Source organism: Rhodamnia argentea, chromosome 6, assembly GCF_020921035.1.
Source record: "Rhodamnia argentea isolate NSW1041297 chromosome 6, ASM2092103v1, whole genome shotgun sequence".
Lineage (NCBI taxonomy): Eukaryota > Viridiplantae > Streptophyta > Magnoliopsida > Myrtales > Myrtaceae > Rhodamnia > Rhodamnia argentea.
Window position 1 is genome coordinate 28,582,192 of NC_063155.1, and position 11,886 is coordinate 28,594,077.

Below are 11,886 nucleotides of genomic sequence, written 5' to 3' on the forward strand. Positions count from 1 at the left end.
AACTATCTAAAATTACATATCAATTAAGATACATGCACAATGTTGAGAGATGTAGAGAATCGACAAAATTATGAAATATCTCAGGAGCTTTTGTCCTTCAAATGTCATCTAATATAACTAATTCTCCGACACTTCGCTTCCTAGTTTATCGCTTATAAAGAAAAATGAAAAATAAGTGGAAAGAGTCAATCTCATGGGTTCACTTGCTTCCAACCATGTGAAAATTGGCGGAATTCTTGAGACAATTGTTGAAATGTTGAAATACTATGCCTCTTGTTTAATTTTCTGTTCATGTTCTGTCGGGTCATGTGGATACATCATTTGTCAATTAATGCCGTTAGTAATTAGTTTGACTATGCTGGCAATAGTCAGTGACGGAAGGACTTAAGTTCTTCAACCAAGAGAGTCGGAGGATTCGCCAAAGAGTTAGAGGACAAAAGTACAAAACCCCTCAAGGATTAATATTACAAACAAATCTCAAATTAATACATCTATGATAAATTTACACCAAATTAATCTCTTGATCATAAAAAATTCTAAACCGGTACACCAGTGATAAATTTATCCCAAACTAATTTTTTAACCATAAAAAAAATCTTAAACTGGTTCAATTGCATCGAATTTATTTTAAAATACTTTTTCGACCACCGAGAATCTCGAATTGGTATATCTGTAATAAATTTTTCATTATTTAGTTTACCTTAAATTGGGTTTATAACAGGGAAAGTCCCAAAGCGATACATCTATAATAGATGGAAGGCAAAACTCTAAATTGGTACCATCGTCAATTGCCACATATCATTCAATTCAGTAACTTGACAATACAATTTATCAAAAACCAACGGAGAATAAATTTGTCACGGATGTATCGATTTGAGATTTTTTCGAAGTAATAGTTTCTTTTGAAAGCAAAGAGGAGTGGAGTGGCTGTTGCTTAGTATAACAAGCCAAAACGATTTAAAAAAGTGATCAAAAATTATTCTAAGATAAATTTGTCACGGATAGATCGCTTTGGGATTTTTTATGGTATTAACTCAATTCTAAATTAGAGGACCGAAAATGTTTTTTTTTTTGTGCGCTCGCTTCTTTCTATAGTGTATTTTAATAAGGGAAAAAACCACCAAAAATCCTGAACTATGTCAACTATGACACATTTACCCCAAATTTTTTTTTGTGACACCATAAACCCCAAACTTTTACTCATGTGACACATTTACCCTAAAATTTTTCTTGTGACATCGAAAACCCTAAACTTATACCCGTGTGACATATTTACCTCAAAAAAAAATTTTGTGACATCAAAATCTTAAATTTATATCAATGTGACACATTTACCTCAAAATTTGGGATAAATGCGTCACATGCCTATAAGTTTGGAGTTTTTAGTGTCACAAGCACAAGTTTGAGGTAAATGTGTCACACAAGCACAAGTTTGGGGTAAATGTGTCACATGCATACAAGTTTAGGATTTTTTGTGTCATAAAGAAAAGTTTGAGGTAAATGTGTGACAGCGAGCATAATTTAGGGCTTTTGATGGCTTTTTTTCCTTTTAATAATTATTCTGTTTTTGGGCTAGGTTTCTTTTCTTCTCTTCTCATGATTGCTTTTTTATTAATTGTTGTGATGGCTACATGGTACCATCGAGCTTAGCGCCAAACAATTTTGGCGCTCAATGTGCCTGACCATTTTAAGAAGTTGAGTTGATCGAAGGCTTCATCCAAGTAAAAGCTTGATGTGAAGTGAGTTCATTCCTTGCTATAAACTTTTTTTTATGGTATCCGATTCTAATCGATTCGTGGCATTCTCAGGCAAACTTTCTAATTTACTCGACAAGAAAAATCGGCCGCATTCATGAAACCAAAGCTAAAAACCGGTCCACCTGTATTTAGTCCAATTTCTTTTGAAATCTCTATATTATGCGGGTTTGATTTCATCGTCAGTCATCCGAGATAAGATTCATCATTCAAATTGATACAGTTGCCTGTCATCTCGAACGTTCCTAAGTACGCTTGAAAACCATCAAGATTTTGAACATGCCAAGCTCCACTTAGATTCATCCATGGCGAAACAAAAATGAAGATCGCGTAATCCTTCGAACGAATCGGTCTACTCCAAGCCCCATCAATTTCGTCCAGCATTCAGCAGACAGTGGCGAAAGGAGAAGCTACGACCTTTCGCGGACAATTACAGATGAAGACGAGGAGGACGACGACCGAGTCAGTAATTGTTCGAGTTGCCTTTTCGCAGCCAATCCCAAATTGAAGTCCTTCAACAGGTGATGAAAGTCCTTTCTGCATTTGTCTTTTTTGGGCGGAATCAGTCCAAGTCGATCCTTGAAGATCCTAGACAGGACATTCACGTGCTGCGAGAAGAACCGGTCAAATGGATATTTTCCATCGCTAACTTATAGTTCATGAGTTACGCTAGGTACGATAAAGCACATGACCCCCCCTCCTAAAATCGTTACGTATTTGTGGCGAGTGCTACTGAATCAGCTGCTTTATTCTCGTGTTTTAATACCAAAACATCACTGGGTTGAAATTGTATGTAAAAATTCACAATCTCACTAACTGCATAAAAAGTTTACATTATCTTTAGAAAACCGAATCGCATTACATAGTTTGTAGTCGCATACTTGTTAGAACGGGACATTGATGTGGTTGTAATGCAATTGTGTCGTGAAAGTTGCAGCACCTCGAAAGTCGGCGGAACAATTCTCCGAAAACCTTTAAGAAGAAGTAGGAATGCGAGGTTCGTCAAGCTCCTAATAAAAGTTTGAACGACCATTTCTTTCACGTACTAAAACTCTTACAGAGATACTTATGGCAAACAAACCCTATGTGGCAGGACTTGACATGCTTTTATGTCAACCTCGAAAAGAGGTAAGGTAATACGCAAATTAATCCAATTGAATCCTAAACTCTTGTTGAAAGTACAATCAAGTCATAAAATCCTCAACCGGTACATTCAAGTCCGAGACGTTTACTTAAAAAGTGCAATCGAGTCTTATACCCGTATCCAACGGTGCAAATTTAAGACCAACATACAGTCATTTCTAGAGCTTCTCATCGGCTCTTTTTAGCATTATCTATCGAAAGCACTTGTATTCTTAAAAAAAAACGTTCGGGACTTTATTAGACAAATGAAGAATGTTTAGAATTCAATTCCATTTCAAAAAATACACGGGGTTACGCTTCTGTCGTAACGTGCTACGGGGGGTGGTGATCTCGTTTATGGGGTCCGATAGAAGAGATTTAGAAGTAGATTACATCTTAGTTGGTTCGATATATATATTTTTTTCCTTTTAAAAAGTCAGCTGGTTCAATAATTTCATTTTCGCCAAAAGCTAGTTCGGATCTTGAAAGAAGATATATATTTGGTCATAGAGACTTTCGTTTACTTTGACCTTCTTCGAAGATGATCTACAGGGTATTATCTAGAATAACATACTGCCACGGCAACCATGTTAGGGGTTACTTTGGGATCCTTACTTACGCATTTCACAAATTTAGGTCAAAGTTAGAAAATTAGAGTGTGTATGCGTTGACTTATATTATAATTTTTTCCTTTCGTTTTACTTGTAAGTTCACTTTTTTGAACTAGGCTATAATTCAATCACCGAAAGTTAAAGTTTTTCGCAAAATGTTTTAACATTTAAACCGCTTGATCTTTTCATAATCTTCAACAATAAAAATCGAGACCAATTTTTACCTTTGCAAGTCATTGCAAACTAGGCCTGTGCATTCGATCCGGTTCTACCCGATCACCGTATCGAACGGGCCTTGGTGGGCTAGTCCAGGGTCTACGGGGTAGGTTCCGAGTTCCAAAACTCGAGAATCGACCTTAACGGGGTAGATTGTAAGTCGCGAGTCTAGAACCAACTTACCATGAAGTGTGCCTAGCTAATTGTCTCGGTTGCAAGTAAATAAGGAGATATTTTACTTCTCGCCCTGTGGTAAACTATCAAGAAAGTTTGTTCCTTCGACGAATAAAAAAATGAAACAAAAAAAAATTGGCAAGTAATTGGGTGGACTCTGGAATCGGATCAGAACGATAGGTACGGTTCCAAGTGCCAAAAACTGGGAACAATCGGAGTCTGAAATACTATCCACCTGAAATCGATCACTTTTATCGCAAATTACATAATTATTTTCTCTATACGCAGCAGCGATCATTTTTTCTCTGATGTCTAAAACTGGAAAAGGGGACTTCCCATCGCCTAGGCACGAACGGCAGAGGAATTAGGTAAGATTCTGGCTTGATAATTACTCCCCCTATTTATCATCTCATAGAACAGCTCATAATAATTAAAAATGTTGGTCAAAATCCCAAATTCTAAGTACATTGAACTTACCGGTATGTAGGTCTATAGCTCTCATTTGCTACACCAGCCGAAAGTAAAATGCACTTAATTTAATCCCCGCTCTTAAACTAATAAGGTCTCGAGGAATATGCCCGATAATTCCGTCCCCATAATTAATGCTCCCGCGTGATTATACAATAGTTCTCGTTATTCGCCTAACAATAACTCAAGATTAAGACACGACACGCCTGTCCATGACTCGATCTTCTTTACCAATAATCAAATTCGACGCTAATGGTATAGTTTTACTCATGTGAATGGCTACGTTCCTTGCACCGTGCTTGTCTTGACTAATCTAAATTAAAAATGAAAAGACGTCGGTGCCCCTCCATTCGTTTCTTCCCGTTGTTGGCCCAGCCAAAAACCCCAATGATAGAAGTCAAAGTGGGAAAGCCTCCTTTTGATGTCCCGAAAGAAAAATCAAACGAGTACAAAACGGCCATTAGAAAATGACGTGATTCCAGAATAATTTATGTGACAGAAGACCAAATCAATGGCTGCGGCCAACCTAACTAGGGTAGCACGCCGCATACGTGGCAGGTCTTGGTCAACCCGTATTTGGTTGCCGGGGAAAATTATTTAAAAAAAAGTCATAAATCTATTACATTGATGCCAATTTAATTCTAAACTTTTTATATTTATGTCGATTGAGTTCATGCGACCAATTTTGGCCGGTTAATTGTTAACATGGACACCGATGGTCGTAGGTGACATTTACTAGCACTGATTTGGATATATATTTTTATAATTTTTTAACATATTTTATTTCTAAATACTTTTTTTGATTTTTTTTCTTCTTCTTTTCTTTACTTTTTTTTTTTAGATTGAGACCGGCAACCCGACCCCCGCCGGTCCTAGGTGAGGGGCGACAAGCGAGGGCTGTGATGCCCTCGCTAGATTTGGGCCAGGCGAGGGCGCCGCGGCCCTCAATCTTAAAATAAAAGTAAACAAAAGAAGAAAAAACTAGAAAACACTAAAATACTGAACAATATAATAAAAATCATATAAAAAAATGCCCACGTCATTGTCATTCGTGCCACGTAGGATGATCGGTGTCCATATCATCGATTTTCGATCAAAATTGGTCGGATGAACTTAATTGACGGAAATATAAAAAATTTGAGACTAAATTGTCACAATTGAAATGTTTAGAATTAAATTGGAGGAAAATCTCCCATGTCGTCCTGAGAGATCCGGATGTTATTTCAATCCCTAAATTTTCAAGTTATAGAACCCGAAGGAAAAGAAAGAAGAAGAAGAAGGTTGCTTTCTCAAGCTCCCAACAATCGGACATTAACGATCAAAGTTCTAAGCCTTGTGCATTAATTATAACATTATGAGCTTTGATCTGTAATTGTTGTGTAAATTATTATTTTCGTTTAGAAGGAAGCAAAAGAGCTTGTTATTTCGAGCATCTAATAATCCGAGATTAGAAAGAAAAATTGCGAGTCACACATCTCGATTATAATAACATCAGCTCTCTTAGAAACGAAAGGAAAGTAACAAAAAGATGTCATGATTCAATTATAGAACTTGTGTTAATCGGTTTACAGTTCCGTGGCAATGCCTCACTTTAACATTTACCGGACATGAAGCCTTTTTTTTTAACCTTAAAAACACGCTTAATTTTAAGATTCGGCACACAATCACAACGAAATAATACATAAACGCGAGAAAAAGAAATTGAGACGCAAAGGTTTATCTCGATTCACCATTAAACTAGGGTTACGTCTAACAAATGATTCCACTATAATTAGCATATCTCACCTCTCTGTTATATCCCAAATTATGAGAGAAATATGTACTTATATAATAATTATTCATGGGCTCAAATTCAAACTACTAATAAAAAAATATGAACGCAAAACTATAAAAGCCCTTCGGCGGCTCGAAGGCATTGTCCCCGCAACTCCACGCCGCTCATCGAATAGTGGGATCCTGTGTTTTTCTATCGATGAGAAATATAAACCACACTCCAATACTCAATTGAGAAAAATTAGAACTTTGGTTGGCAATGGAATTGCCCAATGGCACATTATCAAGAGGAAGATTTCTAGCAATGTCATTGTCAGAACATGCCCACTTCACCATTTATGCATCGCACGAGCTATCCTGCTCCACTAGCAAGAATGATCAAATTAGCATGATACCTTCCAATGATGAACTTTTGGATTGAACTGATTGACACTTCTGTACATCTACCTGCCATCAATGAATTTCGTTCCATTCACTAACTTATGATCTTAGAAATTCATGACCGCTTTAAGGGCACGTAAAAACTGTAAAGCTTATCATCTCTCGAGCCACGAATGCTCGTCAGTAAGAGCTAGAAGTCACAATATTTGTACACATAATTAGGGAAGGGGAAAAAAAAAATCAATTTTTCATGTTTTCCAAAGAATCACTCGCGCAAATCGAACGAAGAGCTAATGTCTCGAGAATTAAAAGATTCCCTATTTTAGTTACTTACCTTGGATGTTCGTGTACGATGTACTGATTTCAATTACGTACATTCTTTGATATTCTTTATAAATTACACAATTAACGAATTGGTAACATTAAATGAAATACCTAATCAACATGGTCCGAGAATTAGTCAATCGAGTCGTGATATGTCCTGACAGTCCTGTCGCGTCGGTTTAGTTACCAATCAGTGGCATGTACACTTTCCTTTGTCAAAATACAGTGATCTTGCTTGAGCTTTTGAGGAAACTGGAATGGCATTGGACTCGTTACCTCGGACCGTTACCGCGTTGTCGCGCGGTGGAGTTTGACTGAGGAGTGCAGAGTTTTCACATGAAACTTCAATGATGGAACCATAAATGGCGTCAATGAAGCCAAAAACATTTCTTTTTAACTTTTTTTTTGTTTTTTTTGGTGTCATTGTACCTTCGCCTGCAACCCTAATAAACAAAGCTGCTTCTATGAAAGAGCAGCCATGGGACCACCGTCGTAATTCTTCGCCTCTGCGAGGGTCATTACAGTAATCTCCGAGACGAAGCAAGAGAAAAGAAGAGCATGGTTTCGCACTGAATGAAACCGGGGAAAAGGAGAATACAGCCGTTGTGGAGTGCGAGAAGAGAATCCGGACCCCAAATGATCTGAGCCAACAACAAACCTCCGATTCCTTCCGATTTTTCCGAATTGCCCCTTCGTCTCTCTCGTTCTGGTACGTCCCCTCTGGCTCTGCTCATTCCCGAGGCCATGTTTGGAGAGAAAGACCTCTCTAACGGTGGTCATAGCAGCAGCTTCACCGCCCAGAAGATCGTCTTTGGGCAAAGCAAGGGAAACCCAGATGCGAAAATGGCCTCTAGAGAAGAGGGGATGGATCTTTTCAAGAGCTCGAAGTTGGGGCTTGATGGGTTCCAATCAAGGAGCTCGAGGACCGGCAATTCGGGATCGCAGCAAGAGCTGACCTTCAGCTACATGTGCGACAATTCCAAGTTGGGTTTTCTCGGGAAGGACGATCCCGGCGATATTTCGCCGGAAAAAGCGAGCTTCAAGGGGAAGGGGATCGCGTTGGGCTCTGAGAATCTGAGCAAGGACGGTGGTGATTGTGATAATTGCGTGGAGAGGGATTTCATGAATTTGAGCGGTGGTGGAAGCAGCAGGTGGAATATCTCCAAGAGGGAGGCCGAGGAGGAGATTGAGAGGGAAAACAGGGACAAGAAGACGAAGCTCGAGACTCTCAACCTCTCTCTGGCTTTGCCCGATGTGTCTCTCTCCCTCACTGCCTCCAACGCCTTGCAGAATGCTGACCCTCCTCCTGCTCAGCCGAAACCCACCAGGTCCACCAACACGAACACCACTTACTACTCCAACGACTTCACCGCCCCGTCGATGTCCTACTCGTACTCGCACCCTCTTTCGCACAATCCCAGCTGCTCGCTCACTCGTAATTCGACGGAGAACTACGACTACTCTGTGGGTAAAGATGACCAGATATGGTATGGAGGGGAGGGGACGAACGGGTCGGTACATAGTCGGTTTAAGCCTCTCGGTGATGGGAGTGTTGCTTTGTCTAATCATGGAGGGGGAGGTAATTTCTTGATGCAGGGGGCTTCGAACAGCTTCTATAGGCCTACTAATTCGGATAACCACTCTTATTTCCCATCTGAATTGCCGGCTCGGCCGAGGAAAGATACGGTATCGGGCGATTCGAGAGGGAGGAATTCGGATCATTTGAGAGATCTGGAATGTATGATAGGGGACAGAGCACGGAGGCTCTCGAGGCCGGAGAAGATTGTACGCGAAATAGTGTTGGAGTCTATTCCCCTTATGGCTCAGACTGTGCAGGAGTTGTCTGACGAAGTGCTGGAATCCACTAAGGAGTACTTGAGAACCCTGGTCGCCGCACCAGAGAGGGCAGAAGAATTAGCTGGCCTGCAGAAACGGCTGAACAAAAGGTCTGACCTTACCAAGGAGACCCTGTCAAAGTGCAACAAAGACCAGTTGGAAATTTTGGTTGCCGTTAGGACAGGGCTTGGAAGCTTTTTCTCAGGGAAGAATAGGCTTCCTACTGGAGAATTGGTGGATATTTTCCTGTTTCTGAGGTGTAAAAACGTGAACTGTAAGAGCTTCTTGCCTGTTGATGATTGTGAATGCAAGATATGCTCAAGCAATAAGGGATTTTGCAGTTCTTGTATGTGTCCCATTTGTCTTAAGTTTGATTGTGCTAGTAATACTTGCAGTTGGGTGGGGTGTGATGTGTGTTCTCATTGGTGTCATGCTGCTTGTGGCATTCAGAGAAATCTGATCAGGCCAGGTCCGAGCTTGAAAGGACCCTCGGGGACTACCGAGATGCAGTTTCACTGCATTGGCTGTGATCATGCTTCAGAAATGTATGGTTTTGTCAAGGACGTATTTTCCTGCTGTGCTAAGGATTGGGGTCTAGAAACTCTGGTGAAAGAGCTTGATTGTGTGAGGAAGATTTTCAGGAATAGCGAAGACCGCAAGGGCAAGAAGCTGCATGTGAAGGCGGACGAGTTGCTTTTGGAGCTTGAAAGCAAAGCAGTTTCTCCTTCTGATGCCTGCAATATACTTATGGAGTTCTTTACATGTAAGCTTCGACTTTCCACTTCTTTCCACTTTTTGCCCCACGACTTTTGCTCTTCTAGTTTGTTTGTCTGTGATCACAGGACCTGCTTGTGTACTGTTCTCTGCATTTGTGAGATTTAATCGTGTAGGCTTACTAATAGATTTTAGAGTTACATGTCATGCGCTGTATGTGGTGGCTGAGTTTTGTTTAGCAGATTTCAATTCCAAAGGTGAAAAACCATGGTTTTCATTATCCTTACCTTTTCTTAGTAGAATAATCGGTGGAAAATAGAAATTTTTTTGGCAATATAAGATTGGCCTGGGAGAAACTTATATTCTCGTGAGAGGTATGCGATAAGAGCTGTCACGCTGAAAAGAATGGTGGACGTGCATCTCGAAAATTCAGCTTGCGATGAAGTGGAGACCAGGGTAGTCATATCTGCTTTCAAAGCAATGGGTGACTAAACCAGGATATCCAATATCCGTTTTCTTATTATGTGCCTCCCGTGAAACATTTAATTTGGTGAAAGAGTCAGTTAAATCAAATCGGTGATTTCCTTTTACATTTCTGGAAACTGGAAAATATCATGAGGTTTCTCTAGGTATTGCAAGAGCTGGTTTTGTGATTGCTATCCTTAGTAATGAATTTAGTCGATTTGGCCTTGTCGAGAGAACGAGGGGAGCTATTAGAATCTTCTCATAAAATCTGAAATTAGTCAAGTTGGAAGAAACTGAGTGCCTCGTTCTATTGTTTGCCGTAGTTAAAATCTTGGATCCTTCTGCATAAGCACAGTCGGTCGATATTACGGCCTATGCTGGAATTCATCTAAGACGCACTCTCTTAGTGATATTGGGATGCGGTCAGAAAAGTTATCCTAAGTTCTTTGGGTACACCTACAACAGATGCAAGCCCCATGCACACACACAAATACAATACCCTTTTTTCTGATGATTCGCACAGTACCTTATATGCTAAACCCAACACCATGTCAGCATGGGAAAAGTAAGGCTCTTCGTAAAATTTTGTCGTGTGATGAATTCTTAGTCACGTGGTGCATCTTAAGATAGCAATTGAGGAACTCATTTCTTTGCACCGGAAGTTTTCTTTCTGATTCTTGATTCCTGCTTCCGTGTTTGTCCCATTTCGCATTGAAAAACTTAAATTCTCCAACTTTTGCGTTGTCTGATTCTTCTTTTTCTAATGGTAACTTATGATGGATGCATCTATTAGACATAGATGGGATTTCAGATTTTTCCGCACCTAGTGCATTTGTGAAGCCGCAGATAGAAAGTGCCCGAAGAGACCCGGCATTTCGCCCGCAATCCACCTACATGAGGCCTTTGGCTCCCAGTGAGACGCCGAGCAATTCGCACAAGGAGCTAAAACCATCCTTGACGAGCGAATTGACAGCCGAGGATGATTTGAGAAGTCTATTGAGAAAAGACTCATTTGACAGCTTGGAGAGTGTAATACGGATCAAAGAAGCAGAAGCGCAGATGTTTCAAAGCAAGGCAGACGACGCAAGGAGAGAGGCGGAAGGGTACAAACATATGATCCAGATGAGCATAGAGAAGCTCGAGGAAGAGTATGCTCAGAAGCTGGCGAAGCTGTGCCTGCAAGAGACCGAGGAACGGCGGAAGAAGAAATTGGAGGAGTTGAAGTGTCTGGAGAATTTGCACTGCGATTACCAGAACATGAAGATAAGGATGCAATCTGAGATTGCTGGCTTGTTGGAGAGAATGGAGGCTACAAAGAAACAGCTTATGTAATTTTTTCTTTGCCTTTTCTTTCCCCCCCTTCTTTCCGTATTTCTTGCTATTTGTCTGCTTCCATAGGTATCTAAACAAGTTACCTTATCAGTCTTGAATGTGCATCTTCTTTTGAGGGGATGATTGGGCTGTTCATAATTTTGATGCAAAAATCAAGTTGACCTTTTAGTTAGTTTTCTGAAGATGCCATCAGCTGTCCTGTTCTTTTCTTCTTCTTTTCACGCTAAAAAGTGTCTTAAAAGTACTGTTGGTTAATGTACAGTTTGTGAAATAAATACCCTCTCTCTCCCTCTTCTTGGAAACTTTTACAGGTTTTTCAAATCACTATCATCTGGGGAAAAGTTCTAGATGTTCAAATATTTTCGTACTCTACTTAATTTTGGTTTCACAACTTTTCGATAGCTCATTTAAGGTGCTCAATTTATAAATTTCGTTCATTTAAGTTACTTTGGCGACTTGGGGTCACTGATGGAGATCAAGAAATGCTGTTATCAATGATGGTGTTACACTGTTACTCGCAGTCGCAGAGGGTGGTAGATAGGAATTTTCTCCTTGCAATGGTGAGGATGAAGATGGCCATATCAGTTCAAGGGCAAAGCTCTGTGTTGTCCACCAAGAGGCTCTCGGGGTTTGACACTGGTCTTTGCTGTTCTGAGCAAATGAACGTGACTTGAATCACGAGGAGACAAATTCATTTTCTCTCAAGAAAGAACAGG

The 11,886-nt window shown here is 40.1% G+C and overlaps 2 protein-coding genes across 3 annotated transcripts in view; both read left to right on the forward strand.

Annotated features, from left to right (window-relative positions):
- The window catches only part of LOC115757354 (DNA (cytosine-5)-methyltransferase CMT3-like), a 266,289-nt gene that overhangs the window by 119,667 nt on the left and 134,736 nt on the right, over positions 1 to 11,886 (forward strand). The gene's annotated exons all lie outside the window — the stretch shown is intronic.
- Positions 7,282 to 11,352, forward strand: LOC115757154 (protein OBERON 3). Its single transcript, XM_030697268.2, has 2 exons — positions 7,282 to 9,422; positions 10,632 to 11,352. The coding sequence occupies exons 1-2, from the start codon at positions 7,568 to 7,570 to the stop codon at positions 11,168 to 11,170; spliced, it is 2,394 nt and encodes a 797-aa protein (XP_030553128.1). The 5' UTR covers positions 7,282 to 7,567; the 3' UTR covers positions 11,171 to 11,352.

What these genes read in the sequence shown, in the direction of transcription:
- LOC115757154 (XM_030697268.2), top strand. Translation starts at nt 7,568, where the DNA reads ATGTTTGGAGAGAAAGACCTCTCTAACGGTGGTCATAGCAGCAGCTTC. An exon ending in ACTTATGGAGTTCTTTACAT is followed by an intron (nt 9,423 to 10,631) that starts GTAAGCTTCGAC and finishes TGCATCTATTAG; the next exon opens with ACATAGATGGGATTTCAGAT.